The sequence below is a fragment of the Lampris incognitus genome, chromosome 7 (assembly GCF_029633865.1).
Source record: "Lampris incognitus isolate fLamInc1 chromosome 7, fLamInc1.hap2, whole genome shotgun sequence".
Taxonomy (NCBI): domain Eukaryota; kingdom Metazoa; phylum Chordata; class Actinopteri; order Lampriformes; family Lampridae; genus Lampris; species Lampris incognitus.
This window is the reverse complement of record NC_079217.1, coordinates 21,044,223-21,062,917: the sequence shown is the minus strand read 5'-3', so window position 1 is coordinate 21,062,917 and position 18,695 is coordinate 21,044,223. Positions and strand designations below refer to the sequence as shown.

General features: G+C 43.2%; 1 protein-coding gene across 1 annotated transcript in view; it reads right to left on the bottom strand.

The window, feature by feature from the left end:
- clcn2c (chloride channel 2c) overlaps positions 1-18,695 on the bottom strand; it is a 187,901-nt gene that overhangs the window by 24,127 nt on the left and 145,079 nt on the right. The window contains 4 exon segments of the mRNA XM_056283103.1: positions 1,886-1,900; positions 2,737-2,951; positions 8,308-8,418; positions 8,557-8,626. Coding sequence (XP_056139078.1) covers positions 1,886-1,900; positions 2,737-2,951; positions 8,308-8,418; positions 8,557-8,626 — 411 coding nt within the window.

The window sequence follows — 18,695 nt, the reverse complement described above, 5'->3', positions numbered from 1 at the left end:
TCTCTCTCTCTCACTCTCTCTCTCTCTCTCTCTCTCTCTCTCTCTCTCTCTCTCTCTCTCTCTCTCTCTCTCTCTCTCTCTCTCTCTCACAAGCACACACACACAGCATTGTACTGACAATCTCTCATTCATAGTGGTGCACCATCAACTTTTAAGGTTTTAAATGTTTATTTACAGTCACGTTAATGTTAAAGTGCTATATATTAGATCTGGTACATTAATATAGCAGTAAACAACTATTTGCTATGTAAAGAGAGAGTGGAGTAACGGCGCCCTGAGCAGGGAATCAAGTCATACTCCCTCTGTATTGTAATCCAAGTTTCTCTGTTGTTTGTTTTGGAAGCTGGTCCAGCCGCATGTGCATGTTAGTGCATCGCTCATGCACGTGAGGTAGCTAGCATTAGCAGGATAGCTAACAAGCTAATATTTATGTTACATGGATCTAGGTTTATCAACAGATAGAAGACAAGCTGCTGAATACATTACTAATGTTAATGAAATAACTCTATACTGTAAAAACCAATATTTCAACAAACAAAACAATAGCCAAGAACACGAATGGGGGGGGGGGCACGAAGGGAAGGGGGAGTTTTTTTGTTTTTTTTTGTTTTAGTCTGAGATGCTGGTGCTGAATGTTGTATGTAGCATCCTTAACCATAAATATTCATTCAATATAGTTAACAAGCAGTGATATAATTACATGCAACATAAGTTATTTCACAATTTTGGGATGCATGATTAGGTCATGGTAGTTTGTGATCACAAATACATATGCTGGTATTCAAAAATAACGTGGGAGGCTGTGGGAGCTTGTGTGTATTTGCACATTTGTGCTGTGAGTGAGAGACACTGACCATGACAGTGTAAGTCTTTGTAATTTGGTAAGATGAAAAAGGAGGAATTATGCAACAGCTCACTGAAAACGTATACGCCTCACATAACAGGGGATCTCTGTCATTTCCAACACACACTTACACAACACAGAGAGGGGGGGGGGGAGAGAGAGCGAGAGAGAGAGGAGAGAGAGAGAGAGAGAGAGAGAGAGAGAGAGAGAGAGAGAGAGAGAGAGAGAGAGAGAGAGAGAGAGAGAGGACACGAATGAGGGGATCGAAGGGCCATAGGGTTGAGGTAGATAATGAGAAGAGACAGAACAAAACCACAGGAAAGGAAGAATGGATAAAGGAGGGATGGATTGCAGGATCACCAGTGAAGTGAATGAAGAAACGGAGTGGAGCGAGAGAGAGAAAAATGGGGAGGGCAATAGCAGTAAGTAGTAGATGGAGATGGGAAATGAACAGATGGAGCAGAAAATAAAATTTTGTTTTCATTACTCCCAATTTGTGAGGGATTCAGCCCAACTATTATCGCTCTCTAATGATTCCCCAACACCCACAGCAATAAAATATTGCTCCAAACAAACAGGGGAAAGGTGCTCTGTTTGGCTATGTTGCGATAAACAGGACTGGGTGGCTGTATTTTTAATTAAAATTTATCCAATGGTATCATGCTTGCATGTACAAAAAAATAATTGAATACATAAATAAATCTTGAAGGCTGCGAAAACCAAAAATTAAAGCAACAATTCCTTCAATTTGCCTCAGAGCTTTATATTATTAAGAGTGACTATGCTCTTAGCTTTAGCTGCTCCCTGCCATTTTAGAGTAAAAAATAATGTTATGATGATGACAATGCAATTTTTTTTTATCCTAAATCATCCCACAGTAAATCATCCTTAATCAAGAAATAACCCTGTAGAAAAGTGCAACGTGTCTTCATGGTATCCTTTATTGCATCTTGCCATGTATGCTGAAATCATTGAATCAGGTTCTCAGGTAGCACCAGTACTCCTGGTTTGCTCTCCTGTCAGGTAGTCAATTACATCCACCTGTCTGTGAATGTTCTCATTCATCCAGATCATGGTTATTCAAAGGAGTTGAATCAAGTGCAACTGGACTTGGTACATATCCGTGAAGACGTTTCGCCTCTCATCCAAGAGGCTTCCTCAGTTCGTGCCTTTCTGACTAGACCAAGCTAGTCTGACTGGCTGGTAATGAGACTCAGAATTTATCCTCTTTGGAGTCGTTGTCAGAGCTATAGATGTCCATGGCTCTTTGTGTTCCGATAACGACGGGCGCGGCCAAACATCGGTACACAAAAGAGCCACTCATATCTATGGCTCTGTTAGCGACGGGCGTTGGTAAACAGCTATAGATGTCCATGGCTCTTTGTGTTCCGATGTTTACCAACACCTGTCGCTTACAGAGCCATAGATATGAGTGGCTCTTTTGTGTACCGATGTTTGGCCGCAGCCGTCATTATCGGAACATCGGAACACAAAGAGCCATTGACATCTATAGCTCTGACAATGACTCCAAAGAGGATAAATTCTGATTCTCATCACCAGCCAGTCAGACTAGCTTGGTCTAGTCAGAAAGGCACGAACTGAGGAAGCCTCTTGGATGAGAGGCGAAACATCTTCACGGATATATACCAAGTCCAGTTGCACTTGATTCAACTCCTTTGGACACATCCATCCAGTTGCTCAGCCCCAAATCAGGGAGGTTCTACACCTGGAACAACAAGGAGAATGTAATGAACTACCTGGCAGAACAGAAACCAGCAGTGATGGTAGTGCCCAAGAACCCTGATTGAGAACCAATGCATTAAAGAAACAGAATTGTAGCAGTGTGACCTTGTATCCCTTTTCCTCCCTGATCCCCCGGTGTGTTTACGTACTCATGGTGTCCCCCAGCCAAGCTCTGGGAGATAGGGCAGTTTCTTGATTCTGATGATGGAGTCGTAGAGGGAGGGCTGCAGGGACTGGGCCACAGCGTTTGCCAGGATCACTGCAATCATCACGGGCAGGATGTGCGAGATCTGGCCCGTCAGCTCGAACACGATGACTGCCGTGGACACGGTGTGAGTGACGGCTCCCGACAGGGCCGCCGCACCTAGAAGCGTGGGGTCCAGTGGTGGGGGTGAGGGGGTGGGTTGGAGAAGACAGCAGGTTGAGCACAACAGAAGCAAGATTTTTTTTTTTTGTTTGGTTGTTTTTTTTGGGGGGGGGGCTTATTACTGCTTAGTGCATTCATAAATGACACCAACTTAATACCTTAACTATACTCAAACCTGCAGGAATTCAATGCGTTTGCAGAGTCGGAGGCGTCAACTGGTTCCCCGACACAATAATGTTCTAGTTTCTCATCTGTGCTGTCGGCAATGTGTCAGTCCAACAGAGCACATTCACATTCTGTTCCACACAATCCAATAAACCTCCTCACCGAAACGAACTCATTGAGTTGACACAATATGAAACCTCACTCTTCCAAGTCCTTTCTTTGGTAAACCATTGTGAGTAAAGAAATATCAGCTACATCAAATGAGGAAAAACGTGTGTGTGTGTGTTCGGGGGAACAGAGCATTATACCTCGACAGAAAATGGATGGTTCTAATCGTCCAGATGAGATGAGCTCTGAGAGGGAAATAGTGGGTAGACTAGAAACATTAAGAAATAAATCTAAGAACGACAGAGAAGGGGGAGAGAGCGAGATGACGAGATGGACTGTGTAGGCGTTGGGGGAGAGGTCACAAAGACCGCTTTTATTGTTCTTAGTGGTAACTTAATTAAGCATGTGTATGGCTGGCTATCTGTCACAGCTAAATACAAATGCTCCCTCTACCCATTCTAACACTTAGCCTTCTGCCGCCCCCCCCGCCCCCCGCCCGAAAGCCAGGTCTGTGTAAATAGGTGAGTCATCATCTCAACAACAATAACATCAATGGCTCAGAGGGGGAAAAAGCTGCCATCAGCCTCCAAAAGTGGCATAATCACTACTGTTGTCAACAATTACCACAGCTGCAAGGGAGTCGTACGGATTCATATTACCAATGGAACATTAACATGAACAGCAACTATATGGACTTGACAGAGACATTTGCTATTTTCCAAACTTGGGAAAGTACTTTGCTTAAATCAGCAGAGTCCACGAATACGTTATTATGTCAACTGTGTCGACCAATGGCTGGTGCTTACAGTACAGCCTGAAATTGAGATTTGGGGTGTTAGCTAATGTTTATCTGGATTATTTTTTTTTTTTATGGCGGTGGGAGGAAAATGGAAATCAAAAAATCTATAACTCAAGTGGATGCCAGGGGAACCATGACCAAAAAAAAAGCTGAAAAGTACAAAGACCGCAGCCTCTCCGGAAGTAAGAATAAACAGTTCTTGACAGGCCACCAAAACTGCTTCCTCCCATGTTATAATGGAAAAGTGAGTCTTGGAGAGGTGCAATTTCATTTCTGTATGGCTGCAGATGACTGACACCTCCTCTACACGCTCACATTGCTTTTCATCGGGCGGAGGAGGCAGGATTACACAGTATAAGGTGCTCAAGAAAAGTAAAGGTCTTTCACTTACTTTTTGCAAGAATTCAGAGGACCAGAGCTGGTCAGATAAAATCTACCATGATATTGAAGCAAACGTACATACTTATTGGTTAATTATACCTAGTATGTAAATATACAGTACAAGTGCCACTTTAAAGAGAACTGCGGCTATTTTTTAGACTGCCTAATCAAGCAGTGGAAGATGCTTTAGAAGTGAAATTGGTGGTCCACAAATCTGTCTATGAGATATATGGGAAAGATAGGTGATGTGACATGGCACATACAGTGGCTACAGAAAGTATTTGATTTTTGCTTTTTTTTTGGGATTTTGACATGCTTTATTGATCCCCATAGGGAAATTACACTCTGCATTTAACCCTCCCTAGCTGTGTAGCGAGGAGCAGTGGGCACCCACCATGCAGCGTCCGAGGACCAATTCCAGTTCGTCTTGCCATGCCTCGGTCAAGGGCACAGGCAGGATTATAAACCCTAACATGCATGTCTTTTTTGATGGTGGGGGAAACCGGAGCACCCAGAGAAACCCCACTGCAGACACAGGGGGAACGTGTAAACTCCACACAGAGGACGACCCGGGATGACCCCCAAGGTTGGACAACCCTGGGGTTCGAACTCAGGACATTCTCTTGCTGTGAGGTGACAGCTCTAACCACCGGGCCACCATGCCGCCCAATTCAACCTGCAATGAGTATAAAGCCAGGTTGAAACCATACATGGAACAACTGTGGAGCATAGTCCACTCCCATTTGGTGCCAAGGTTAGTAGATTAGCGTGTTTACACTGGTTATGGACTATTCATATAGTCTGCATTGAGTAATGAAAGTAATGAATCTTTTTGGCGTCTAGCCTATTTTCTCTGCAAAGCTTTCACAAAAAAATACATTAGGAAAATGCACATTATAAGCAAATATGCAGACACTCTCTACGGAAACTCTCTTCTGCAGTCATTCGGCATGCTGTGTAAATCCTGCATTGTCATGTTGTGTTGTAAAGTCCAGTTAGAACGTGACTACATAAAGGGGAGTTTTTTTCCTACTCCAACAGAAGTAATTCTCTATGATGTCAAAATAAAGTAATCTGACATTGGTTGAAATGAGAGAAACAGTCCTGAGATTCATAATGTCTTCAGCACTTAAAGGATCTGGCCTCCTTTGAGAGAGTGGATAGGCGGAAGCCACCTCTACACGCCAACCTATCACATCTTGACAACCAGGGTGGGGGTATAACTATGTGAGAATGCTGTTACTTGACTACAGTTCAGCCTGCAATACCATATTGCCCCCTAGACTGGTGACCAAGCTCAGAGGAACTTGGCCTGATCACCACCCTGTGCAACTGGGTCCCTGACTTTCTGACCAGCAGACCCCAGGTGGTTAAGATGGGTAGCTACACCTCCACCCTCTCACCCTCAACACAGGATTCTCCCAAGGTTGTGTTGAGTCCCCTGCTCTACTGTGTGTACACACAAGACTGTGTGGCCACGAGCAGCTCCAACACCAAAGTTAAGTTTGCTGACGACACAGTAATGGTGGGCCTGATCTCCAGTACCAGTGAGATGGCCTACCTGAAAGAAGGGGAGGATCTGTCACAGTGGTGCCATACCAACAGCCCCTCCCTGAACGTCAGTAAAACCAAGTAGCTTGTTGTGGACTTTAGAAAGACCTGCATCCCTCTCTCTATCAACAGGGTTCTAGTAGAGAGGGTGAGCAACTTCAAGTACCTCAGTGTTCACATCACCGAGGACCTAACATGGACATGCCACATGGATACTCTGGTGCAAAAGGCGAGGCCGTGTCTTTGTCACCCTCAGGCAACTGAAGAAATTCAGTGTCTCCCCATAGATCCAGAAAAGCTTTTACTCTGGTGCCAGCCATTGAGAGCATCCTGGCAGGGTGAATCACTGCCTGGTTTGGAAACTGTACTTCTCAAGGCCAAAAAGCTCTGCAGAGAGTGGTCAGGTGGTTGAGTGTACCACTGGGACTACACTCATCCCCGTACAGGACTTATACACCAGGCAGTGCAGGGCCAGGGCTAAAAGGATTATTATGGATCCCCATCACCCCAATTAGAAGAAAAGAATAAGACGGAAAAAAAAAGAATTTATTTTGTCATTGTATTCCACCCATCTTATTGAGAGGAGCAGTGGGCAGCTGCAGTGCCCAGGGACCAACTCCTGTTCTTCTTTCCATTGCCTTGGTCAGGGACACAGACAGGAGTATTAACCCCAACATGCATGTCTTTTTGATAGTGGAAGGAAACTGGCACACCTGGAGGAAACCCACGCAGACACGGGGAGAACGTGCAAACTCCACACAGGAGGGACCAGGGGCCTCATGTATCAATCGTTACTATGGGCAAATTTGTGCATACACACCCATGGGATTTTTTAGCCCCGAAATCTGTCTCAGAGACCAGTGTAGAATCTGTGTGACCCCTGAATTTAGACACCGATTGGCTAACACTGATGTCTTTGCAGGCATGGGTGATTGCTCGTTGCAAGAGGTAGACAATAGATGTTAGGAGGAAGGAATTGCAAATTACCATCATGCTTTGCTGCTGACAGTCAGACAATCTTGAGGGCTAAAAAATTCCATGGGTGTGTATGCACCAATTTGCCCATAGTAACGATTGATACATGAGGCCCCTGGGATGGCTTGGGGTTCAAACCCCAGACCTTCTTGCAGAGAGGCAACAGCGCTAACCACTGGGCCACCGTGCCGTAAATTACAGACCGTTTCAGCTGCTGCGGTCCGGCAGATCCCTCTGCAGTCATAAGGCCAGCGCAGAGAGACTCAGAAGGAGTTTCTTCCCCCAGGCAATAAGGGCACAAAACACTAAATAACAATAAAATAAATAACTTACACTATGTATACACAGTAAGGCTGTAAGCACTAATACTCTGCCACCTTCACTTTCCTTTGCACATTGTATTTTATTTGTACATTGTATATTTGTATATTTGCATGTATGGATATATGTACGTACCGGTATTGTTTCTACTTCTTATTACACAATTTCAGAGTTTACCAAAAAAGGCATTTCACTGCTCATTGTATTTGCATATGAAGTATGGGATTAATAAACCATTTGAATTATTTCTTTGAATCCTGAGGTAAACAATAAATCCAGTCTGGAGTTTCTTAAAAGCCATGTGACAAAATCTGAGACCTTCTGAAACAAGATTTTGCAGTCTGGTGACACTAATGCTGAACTCTTTGGCCTGAACGCAAAGTATGGTGCAAACCAAACGCATCCTAGCACACAGGTAACATCGCCCCTATAGCACGGCGGTGGCAGAATCACGCTATGGCGTTGCTTTTTCAGCGGGAGTTGACAAGAAAACTTGTTGCTGTCAAAGGCAAGATGGATGGAGCCAAATACAGGCAAATTATTGAGGAAAACCTGTTTCAGTCAGCAAGAAATAGCTGTTTCATGTCCCAACAGGACAATTACTAAAAATTCAGAAACATGAAAAACTAATTGAAAATCTGTGGCATGACCTGAGAATTGCTGTCCACTGATGTTCTCTATCTAATTTGGCAGAGTTGGAACAGGTCTGCATTAAAGAATGAGCCAAATGTTCAAAATCTAATTCTGCAAAACTAATACAGACATACAAGAGGAGACTCACAGCTGCAATTACTGCCAAAAGCCCATCAACAAAATGCTGACTGTGGGGAGGTGAATACTTATGTACAGGAAAAATGTTAATCTTTCACTTCTGAAAACCAACTTTTCTCGAGTAAAAAGTATTTTTTTTTGCCCCATAATTCTGTTAAACTTATTGTAATGGTAAAGGGAAACATTTTTTTTTCTTCAGTACATTACATAACGGGGAAAAAATGTGAAAAATCAAGGAAGTATGAATACTTTCTAAAGGCATTATATAAGCATTTAACTCACCCACTACAGCATAGCCACCTGGCACTATGGGATATATGGTGCCATCTGTGTTGATACCATCCGGGAACCAGGCTGCCATGCTCTCTCCTACCAGACGCCCAAACGCTGCACCTGGAATACACAAGTGTGCAGAAGGAAGCACACACATTCAAATCAACTTGCATGTGCACAGACACACACACACACACCTATAGTTATCTACTTTTTCCATAGCAACACACACAGGCTTACACACTTGCAACTTCTTACCAATGACAAAGACTGGCATGAAGGCGCCGCAGGGCACTGGTATAGTGGTGGCTAGGGCAGACATCCAGAACTAGAAGTGAAAGAAAGAGGGAGAGAGAGAGAGACAGCGAGAGAGAGAGAGAGAGAAAGAAAAGCGGGTGGCATTTCAATTAGAGTGAGAGGACCATCCTGTCCACCCCTTGATGACAACTTAGTTGAATTCCTTGCTAGCCGTGGAGACGCGGCCGTGCGAAGCCTAGCCTTTACAGCGCAGCTTTATGTCGAAGTTAGATTGAGCTGTCACTTTCGTTCATTTGACAAAAAATCCCGGAACAAACCCTGGGTAATAAGCAGCCTGTGCCGAGTGGTCGATGCCGGGCAGGCCAGTGGAGGGGACTGTTGATTAGGAAGGACAAACAAAAGAGGGAAATGCCACCATGAGACAATGTGTGGGGATGACTGTGTGTATCTTGTTTGTGCATGACAACACTTAGTCGTGTGTATGTGTGCACACCAAACACATGTAGACAGAACAGTCATATACATCACTTTCCTCTCCCAGGTGCCTTCGGATACGTACACAGGAAGACATAATTAAGCTAAAAACTGCACACGAGTGCTGCAAATATCAAATCTCACAATTTGACATTTTTGTACAGCTAAAACTAACCACAGAACTAGCCAGCTTCACAAAACCTTAATTGGACAATACTTAGATACTTAGAAAAGAAGCACACATGCATGCACACAGGGAGGTAAACAAGTCATTTATTTGGAAGAGGGACAGAAAGGAGACTTGATATCTGAGTGTTTGTTTGCATTAGATTAAAAAAAAAACAAGAAGAATGTGGGCATTGCACAGTCATTACACAAATCCCATCAATGCACTCTAAGTTTTCAAATATAGTTTTTAATTACACTCATCCCTCTCTCTCCATCCCTGCCCTCTCTCTCTCTCTCTAGTTAGCTGTAATTAAGGCCAGCTGCCGCAGTAAAGTAATGGATCTCTCTATGTAAACCTACACTGGGAGCTGCTTTCACACCCTGCACAGCAACAAAATCCATGCATACATGGTCTCGGTTTTCTCGCAGAGCACTCATGGCACAGAGTCAGTGATGAGAATCAGAGCTGAACAAGGCGAAGTGCCAGTGAGTGGCAATATCTGAGACACAGGAAATACAAAAACAAAAAGGAAAATAATAATCTGGAAGTAATTCTCGCAACTCCTCTCGGTGCAACATTGCCCTTTGGGTGTTCTTGTGTGACCTGGACTTCCCCCCTCTCCTCTTATTGCCTCTCTCTGACTCGGCTGGTAAACTTTAAGAGTTAGATGGGTTTAAGGGATCTAGGAACTCATATCATGGGCTTATCGTTAATAGAGAAGACATGAATTATGATGAGACCTGTGTGTGTGTGTGTGTGTGTGTGTGTGTGTGTGTCTATGTGTGTGTCATATGGAACAGCTTCGAAACAGAACTTAATACAATTTACAAAAACACACTCCACTTGGTACAATGCAATCCAATCAGGTTATCAGTTTACAGTTACCCATGATTCCACAGGAACAGTTAGCTGAAACCAAGTGTCATATTCGAAACAGTTCACAAAGGCCCGTGGAGTAAGAAAAGTTGTTTCAGCTTTACTCAAATTACGAACGCTATTTCCAAGTTTTGGAAACTGTTCAAATCTCAAATCAGTGATCATGGACACAACATTGAACGTTGCAATGAGCAGGTCTCTTAAGCTGATGCAACAGTAAATCCATCAGCAGTTGGGAACTAGTTGAAATGATGAGTGAATTGACCTCTGAATTTCCTACCAGGAAGTTTAAAGAGAAAGTAAACAACCATTTTTAGCTTGTCTCATTTTGAAGGGGGTGAAAAAAGTGGTGGCTAGCAAGAGGACAGTGGCTAAAAGAAATGTAATTAGGCCTGAAAGCTTACTTCCTCTTTAAGGAATGCTTGCTTCACTGCAGGCGAAAATGCTTTCTTTCTCTCCATTAATACTTAATCATTGTTTCTCCAAACTGCCTAAATAACTGAATTGAAAAAGGAATTTTTTTTAATACACATGCCGTTTAATGAATATAGGGCAAAAATCTTCGCCAAGTTAATCAATAGATGAGCAGAACCGCTGCTAAGCTCACCTCGACTGGATGAGGTTTGCTTGTGGTCATCAATCACATTATAAATACGGTGGTGAAAATACTTTAGTATTAAGAACTGCAGAACACTGTTTATTAGATGGCAGATTCTATTGATGCAGAGAAAGCACTGAATTGCATCACAAGACTTTATTTATATGATGTCTTCATTGCATTTTCCTTTGGTAACCCATTTATAAACTTGACTAAATTTTGTGTGCTCTTTCAAGGCAAGTGTTATGATTAATGAGTCAAATTCCCATCCTCTGGGGTGTCTGGGTAGCATAGCGGTCTATTCCATTACCTACCAACACAGGGATTGCCGGTTCGAATCCCCGTGTTACCTGTGGCTTGGTCACGCATCCCTACAGGCACAATTGGCCGTGTCTGCAGGTGGGAAGCTGGGTGTGGGTATGTGTCCTGGTCGCCACACTAGCACCTCCTCTGGTCAGTCAGGGTGCCTGTTCGGGGGGGACTGGGGGGAATAGCGTGATCATCCCACGTGCTACGTTCCCCTGGCGAAACTCCTCACTGTCAGGTGAAAAGACGTGGTTGGCAATGCCACATGTATCGGAGAGGGCATGTGGTAGTCTGCAACGCTTCCTAGATCGGCAGAGAGGTGGAGCAGCGACCAGGAAGGCTCAGAAGAGTAGGGTAGTTGGCCAAAAAATTCACTTGGGGAGGAAAAGGGGAAAATAAAATAAAATGAAATAAAACTCCCATCCTCTTCCTCCTAACAGTGGTACCCACTAAACTTTGCACCTTTACCTTTCTGTTTACATTAACTGTAGAGTTCTTGTTGTCACTCCTAGAAGGTACCCTACCATCTGCAGCATCAACTACTACTACTGCTACTACTACCTTCGGCTGCTCCCGTTAGGGGTCACCACAGCGGATCATCCATTTCCATTTCTTCCTGTCTTCTGCATCTTCCTCTGTCACACCAGCCATCTGCACGTCCTCCCTCACCACATCCATAAACCTCCTCTTTGGCCTTCCTCTTTTCCTCTTCCCTAGCAGCTCCATATTCAGCATCCTTCTCCCAATATACCCAGCATCTCTCCTCCACACATGTCCGAACCATCTCAATCTTGCCTCTCTTGCTTTGTCTCCAAACCGTCCAACCTGAGCTGTCCCTCTAATATAAGCGTTCCTAATCCTGTCCTTCTTCACCACATCCAATGAAAGATCTTAGCATCTTCAACTCTGCCACCTCCAGCTCTGCCTCCTGTCTTTTCATCAGTGCCACTGTCTCCAAACCATATAACATAGCTGGTCTCACAACCATCTTGTAAACCTTCCCTTTAACTCTTGCTGGTACCCTTCTGTCACAAATCACTCCTGACACTCTTCTCCACCCACTCCACCCTGCCTGCACTCTCTTCTTCACCTCTCTTCTGCACTCCCCGTTACTTTGGACAGTTGACCCCCGAGCATTTTGCGGCATCAACATGAAACTTAAACGGCATAAGATTTTCCTCTTTGCAGATGATGCACTACCCTTTCTGACCAGCACACAAGTTTCTATCCCTGCTGTGGTGGAGGTGACTTTTTACACTTTAGACCTATCTCACAGCATCAAATAAATTTAGATAATTTTCATACTATTGTATTAGGGAGCTGCAGGAAAGACATCGTTCCCTTTTGTAGTGCCACTGGATGGTTTAACATATCAGGGAAAGTGGGGTATGTTATTGTTGCAGATATGTTAAAGTTACATTTTGTGTCACGAATTGGACTTCTTCGCAGATATCATTCCAAGGGCACTCCGCCGTGATCTTATCGAACTTCCTACCTAGATTATATCAAGTCAAATCACAAATGGAACAATAAATGCCTAAATATCAAATAGAAACAGCTAAAATTATGCAGAAAACTTCTTAAATGGTAGGCCTCAATCTCTTCAATGTATTTTGGCTTGCAGTCTTTGTGATGTAATAGTTAACAAGTGTCAGATGTCACAATTAAGCAAGTTTACTGTGATACTATATGCACCTGACAGTATTGTAGGGGTGAGTAAAAAAATAGATGAATAAATATCCCACTGGCTTAAAAACATCTGAAAGTTTTAAATGTGCAATTTTCAGTCTATTTAGCTCAAATAAATACCAACAGAAACCTTGAGGCAATGTATGTACATAAATAATTATATAAACAAGGATGTATAAGTACTTTTAAAAAGTACAAGTACTTTTTTTTTTTTTAACCTTACCTATAATCATTACATGGCCTTAAAAAGTAATGTGGTCACCCATGGGAGGTTTGTAACTCAAGTAAAGAATCACTGTTCTTATGCAATAAGTGTCCAAGCAGCACTAAGTATACTGCTCAAAAAAATAAAGGGAACACCTAAAAACACAATATAGACCTCGATGAATGAAATATTTCAGCTGAAAATCTTTATTTATTAGACAGAGGAATGTGTTTAGAGCAAAATAACCTAAGAATGATCAATGGAAATCAAAATCATTAGCCCATTAAGGTCGGGATTCAGAATCATACTCAAAATCAAAGTGGAAAATGAGAACATAGGCTGATCCAACTTCTGTGGAAATTCTTCAAGACGATTCAAAATGAGGCTCAGTAGTGTGTGTGGCCTCCACGTGCCTGTATGCACTCCCTACAACGTCTGGGCATGCTCCTGATGAGACGACGGATGGTCTCCTGAGGGATCTCCTCCCAGACCTGGATCAGGGCATCGGTCAACTCCTGGACAGTCTGTGGTGCGACATCGCGTTGGCGGATGGTACGAGACATGATGTCCCAGAGGTGCTCGATTGGATTCAGGTCTGGGGAACGTGCAGGCCAGTCCATAGCATCAATGCCCTCGACATACAGGAACTGCTGACACACTCTGGCCACATGAGGACGAGCATTGTCATACATGAGCAGGAACCCAGGGCCCACTGCACCAGCATATGGTCTGACAATGGGTCTGAGGATCTCATCCCGGTACCTGATGGCAGTCATGGTACCTCTGGCTAGCACGTAGAGGTCTGTGCGGCCCTCCAAGGATATGCCTCCCCAGACCATCACTGACCCACCGCCAAACCGGTCATGCTGGAGGATGTTGCAGGCAGCAGAACGTTCTCCACAGCGTCTCCAGACTCTCTCACGTCTGTCACATGTGTTCAGTGTGAACCTGCTCTCATCTGTGAAGAGCACAGGGCGCCAATGGCGAATCTGCCAACCAAGATGTTCTCTGGCAAAGGTCAATCGGGCTGCACGGTGTTGGGCTGTGAGCACAGGCCCCAATTGTGGACGTCGGGCCCTCATACCATCCTCATGCATTCTGTTTCTCACTGTTTGAGCAGAAACCTGCACATTAGTGGCCTGTTGAAGGTCATTTTGTAGGGCTCCGGCAGTGCTCCTCCTGTTCCTCCTTGCACAAAGGACCAGATAGCGGTCCTGCTGCGGGGTTGTTGTCCTCCTGCGGCCCCCTCCACGTCTCCTGGTGTACTGGCCTGTCTCCTGGTACCTCCTCCATGCTCTGGACACTGTGCTGGGAGACACATCAAATCTTCTTGCCACAGCACGCATTGATGTGCCATCCTGGATGAGCTGCACTACCTGAGCAACTTCTGTAGGTTGCAGATACCGCCTCATGCCACCTCTAGTGGTGAGGGCACTAGCAAAATGAAAAGCTAACCAAAGATCGGCCAGAAAAGATGAGGATAGGCAAATGGTCTGTGGCCACCACCTGCAAATCCATTCCTTTTATAGGGGTTGTCTTGCAAATTGTCTAATTTCCACCTGGTGGAAATTAGACAATTTACCAACAGGTGAAATTGAGTCACAAATCAGTGTTGCTTCCTACCTGGACAGGTTGATATCTCAAAAGTGTGATTGACTTGGAGCTACATTGCATTGCTTATGTGTTCCCTTTATTTTTTTGAGCAGTGTAGATGACCTTAACCAAACCTGTAACCTAAACCAGTTACACATTATGACTTGGTCTTGGATACTGCATATGATGTATGCACACCGTTCCTTGCACTCTCCAGCCAACCACACACACATGCATGCACATGCACACACACACACACACACACACACACACACACACACACACACACAAACACACACACACACACACTGAACTCAAATATAACACTACTCCCTTCTGTTCAGCCTGTTCCATTCCAGGATAATAGGAAAATACCTCTAGGGTTCAACAAGATTTATGGATAGGTCGATAGACAAGTAGAACATATTGCATTATGATGTAGGGCATACAGACACATATGCACCCATGCACCCACACACCAACTCACACACGGTCATAGTCTTTTTTCATCCTGAGCAATGGCTTTACTATAAAATATTGTTTACTGCACAACAAAGAAAACTATTCTAGACTTCTAGACAAAGGTGTGCTCTAACATCAGAAGCACAACAAATGACACTCATATTCACTCACGACTATGCAGCGTCTCCTATCATTCACTGAATGACAAGTGGCATGGCATTTAGAGCGCATCTTGCTTCTGTAATGTGACATATTTCTGAGTAACACAGGATATTTAGGTGAGACAAAACGTAGGGAGGGATGAGATTTGATCCGTCAAGATTTTATTGGGTCATGCAAAAACATTTTATGATATTATTGGCTGTGGAATATACCTTTTTAGATGTAAAACAAGTTAAAATGTTTGCGTTTTTTTTTGGCATATATTGCTGAACAGGTGCATAATGTGATTGGGGAAATTAGCTTACAAGGTAAAAAAAAGTACGTTTATTTTCATTTCATGTTGTTTTTAAACCTACTCCATCGAAAGCTGTCCAAAACCCATGCCAAATTTACACATTTCGCAAGCATTCAATATTTCTATATGCAATTACACTAGTGTAGACCCACACTGTAACATCTTTCTCATCACGTCACGATATCATTAAAAGTTATGAATCAGTAAAAGGGCATGACCTGCTACATCACAGTACCTACCATTAACCTGTCTTGCTGGAACGACAGGACACTGGCATGTATGTCACCGCTTCTCAACCCGACACTGCAACGTTCACGCTACTGAACACTCGCTCCCTAATAGTTAGGGATCCACAGGCTCAAAAGCTCAATAAAATGGGTTGAACCTGACATGGTCTGCCGTACTTTTTGTTTGTGTTTTTTCTGTTAACTTGGACACTAAGGTCCAATAATTGAAGGGTCTGCTCTGCCGGAAACATCGCGAAAAAAAATTGTGACCATTTTAGTGTATGTACCCTTCATGTTTTGACAGAAAAAATATTTTTTTCTCCAAATCCTCAGTGAGTTGGGTAGTCTGTCAATAAATGCATTCCAGATACACAGAACACAGGTGGTGTCAACACCCACTGAAAAAATAACTCTTAAAATAAATTTCTTCATGATTTGGGATCAATTTAAGGCAAAAAAAATTAGGCGTTTTTTCACTTTTTTTCAATATTTTCATCTTTACTTCATTGGCAATCAACTATGGCCCCGAGTTATGACATCAGTCAATATGCCATTCTTTTCACCAAACAGTATACACATTCCACAGAAAAAATTATAAAAATCCAGCCAAAATCATTGGTTCTGTGATGATTTTACTACTAGTTGGCGATCAACAGGCTCAGAACCTCAATATAATTTTGGGCTACTCTCAAAATTCTGAAAGACATACTGGATATTTAGCATCATGGCACATACACACACACACACACACGATCTTAGTGATTTGAATGAGTTTGGAACAAGCAACCAACAGTTACCAATGGACTTCAAAGCTGCTCATCATTTTCTTTGGTAAGTGACTAGTGACAGTGAGTTTTGTGAATAGGTCTGTCCCAGCGTTTGGGGAAGGGAATGGTAATTATGGATATTGTAATGGTAATTAGCTGAAGTGCTTTTCATGTCAGACAGATAGTAGGCTAGGATAACTATAGGCTGCCCTAAATGTTAGCTACCATTAGCAATTAGCTACATGGCCAGTTGTTACGTACAGGTTTAGAAAGATTGTAGCTAGTTAACTTGTGGCATGAATGGCCACACAAAAATGAAATGTAGTGTAAACTACTAATAAGACACGTTAGTCCCTAGCTAACGGGTCTGACCCTTTAGCCGAGCGGTTAGTGATGTCGCCTTGTGGTGCAGTACACCCCGTATCGAATCCCGCACCGGGCAAAAAAATAACTGGTTACAGTAGCTATATTGGATATCACATTACTGAAAAATACAAATGTTCTGTAAGCTGTAAACAAACTATTTATATGCATAGTTTGTTTATATATATATATACACTACCGTTCAAAAGTTTGGGATCACCCAAACAATTTCGTGTTTTCCATGAAAAGTCACACTTATTCACCACCATATGTTGTGAAATGAATAGAAAATAGAGTCAAGACATTGACAAGGTTAGAAATAATGATTTGTATTTGAAATAAGATTTTTTTTACATCAAACTTTGCTTTCGTCAAAGAATCCTCCATTTGCAGCAATTACAGCATTGCAGACCTTTGGCATTCTAGCTGTTAATTTGTTGAGGTAATCTGGAGAAATTGCACCCCGTGCTTCCAGAAGCAGCTCCCACAAGTTGGATTGGTTGGATGGGCACTTCTTTGAGCAGATTGAGTTTCTGGAGCATCACATTTGTGGGGTCAATTAAACGCTCAAAATGGCCAGAAAAAGAGAACTTTCATCTGAAACTCGACAGTCTATTCTTGTTCTTAGAAATGAAGGCTATTCCATGCGAGAAATTGCTAAGAAATTGAAGATTTCCTACACCGGTGTGTACTACTCCCTTCAGAGGACAGCACAAACAGGCTCTAACAGGTACTATTTAATGAAGATGCCAGTTGGGGACCTGCGAGGCGTCTGTTTCTCAAACTAGAGACTCTAATGTACTTATCTTCTTGCTCAGTTGTGCAACGCGGCCTCCCACTTCTTTTTCTACTCTGGTTAGAGCCTGTTTGTGCTGTCCTCTGAAGGGAGTAGTACACACCGGTGTAGGAAATCTTCAATTTCTTAGCAATTTCTCGCATGGAATAGCCTTCATTTCTAAGAACAAGAATAGACTGTCGAGTTTCAGATGAAAGTTCTCTTTTTCTGGCCATTTTGAGCGTTTAATTGACCCCACAAATGTGATGCTCCAGAAACTCAATCTGCTCAAAGAAGTGCCCATCCAACCAATCCAACTTGTGGGAGCTGCTTCTGGAAGCGTGGGATGCAATTTCTCCAGATTACCTCAACAAATTAACAGCTAGAATGCCAAAGGTCTGCAATGCTGTAATTGCTGCAAATGGAGGATTCTTTGACGAAAGCAAAGTTTGATGTAAAAAAAATCTTATTTCAAATACAAATCATTATTTCTAACCTTGTCAATGTCTTGACTCTATTTTCTATTCATTTCACAACATATGGTGGTGAATAAGTGTGACTTTTCATGGAAAACACAAAATTGTTTGGGTGATCCCAAACTTTTGAACGGTAGTGTATATATAGTACTGTATGGTATATAGAGAGAGTGGATTTGTCAACAGCTAGTTAGCTACTAGCGTCAAACATCTGGATTTCTTTCACCTGAATGCACAATATTTCCCATTTACAGATTTGGTTCTGATCTTATTGGAGTTACTGTGGAGGAAAAGATAGCGAGAGGAGAAGTCAGCAGAGGATTGGAGACGAGTAGAGAGGACAGTAAAGAGGAGTGGAGAGGAGAGAAGAGTGGAGAGGAGAGTGGATTGAAGAGGAGAGGAGAAGTTCATTGCAGGCATTTCTCATCCCAGATGCCACCCCTGCAACTGTGATCAGCTATGGTCTCTTCTTCCCCGAGTCACCAACAAACCCAGATGTGGTTGAACAGTCAGTTCAGTACTGCATGGATGTGTCGAGAAAACATGGCCAAGAGTATGCCATCATCACATGTGACCAAGCAATCTATGAGGTGGTTCTGAGAAGTATGCCAAACTTATCTTGCGCATGGGTGGCTTCCACATTGCTCAGAATTTCCTTGGAGCCATTGGGCATTTGATGCAGTCCACTGGAATCGAAGACAT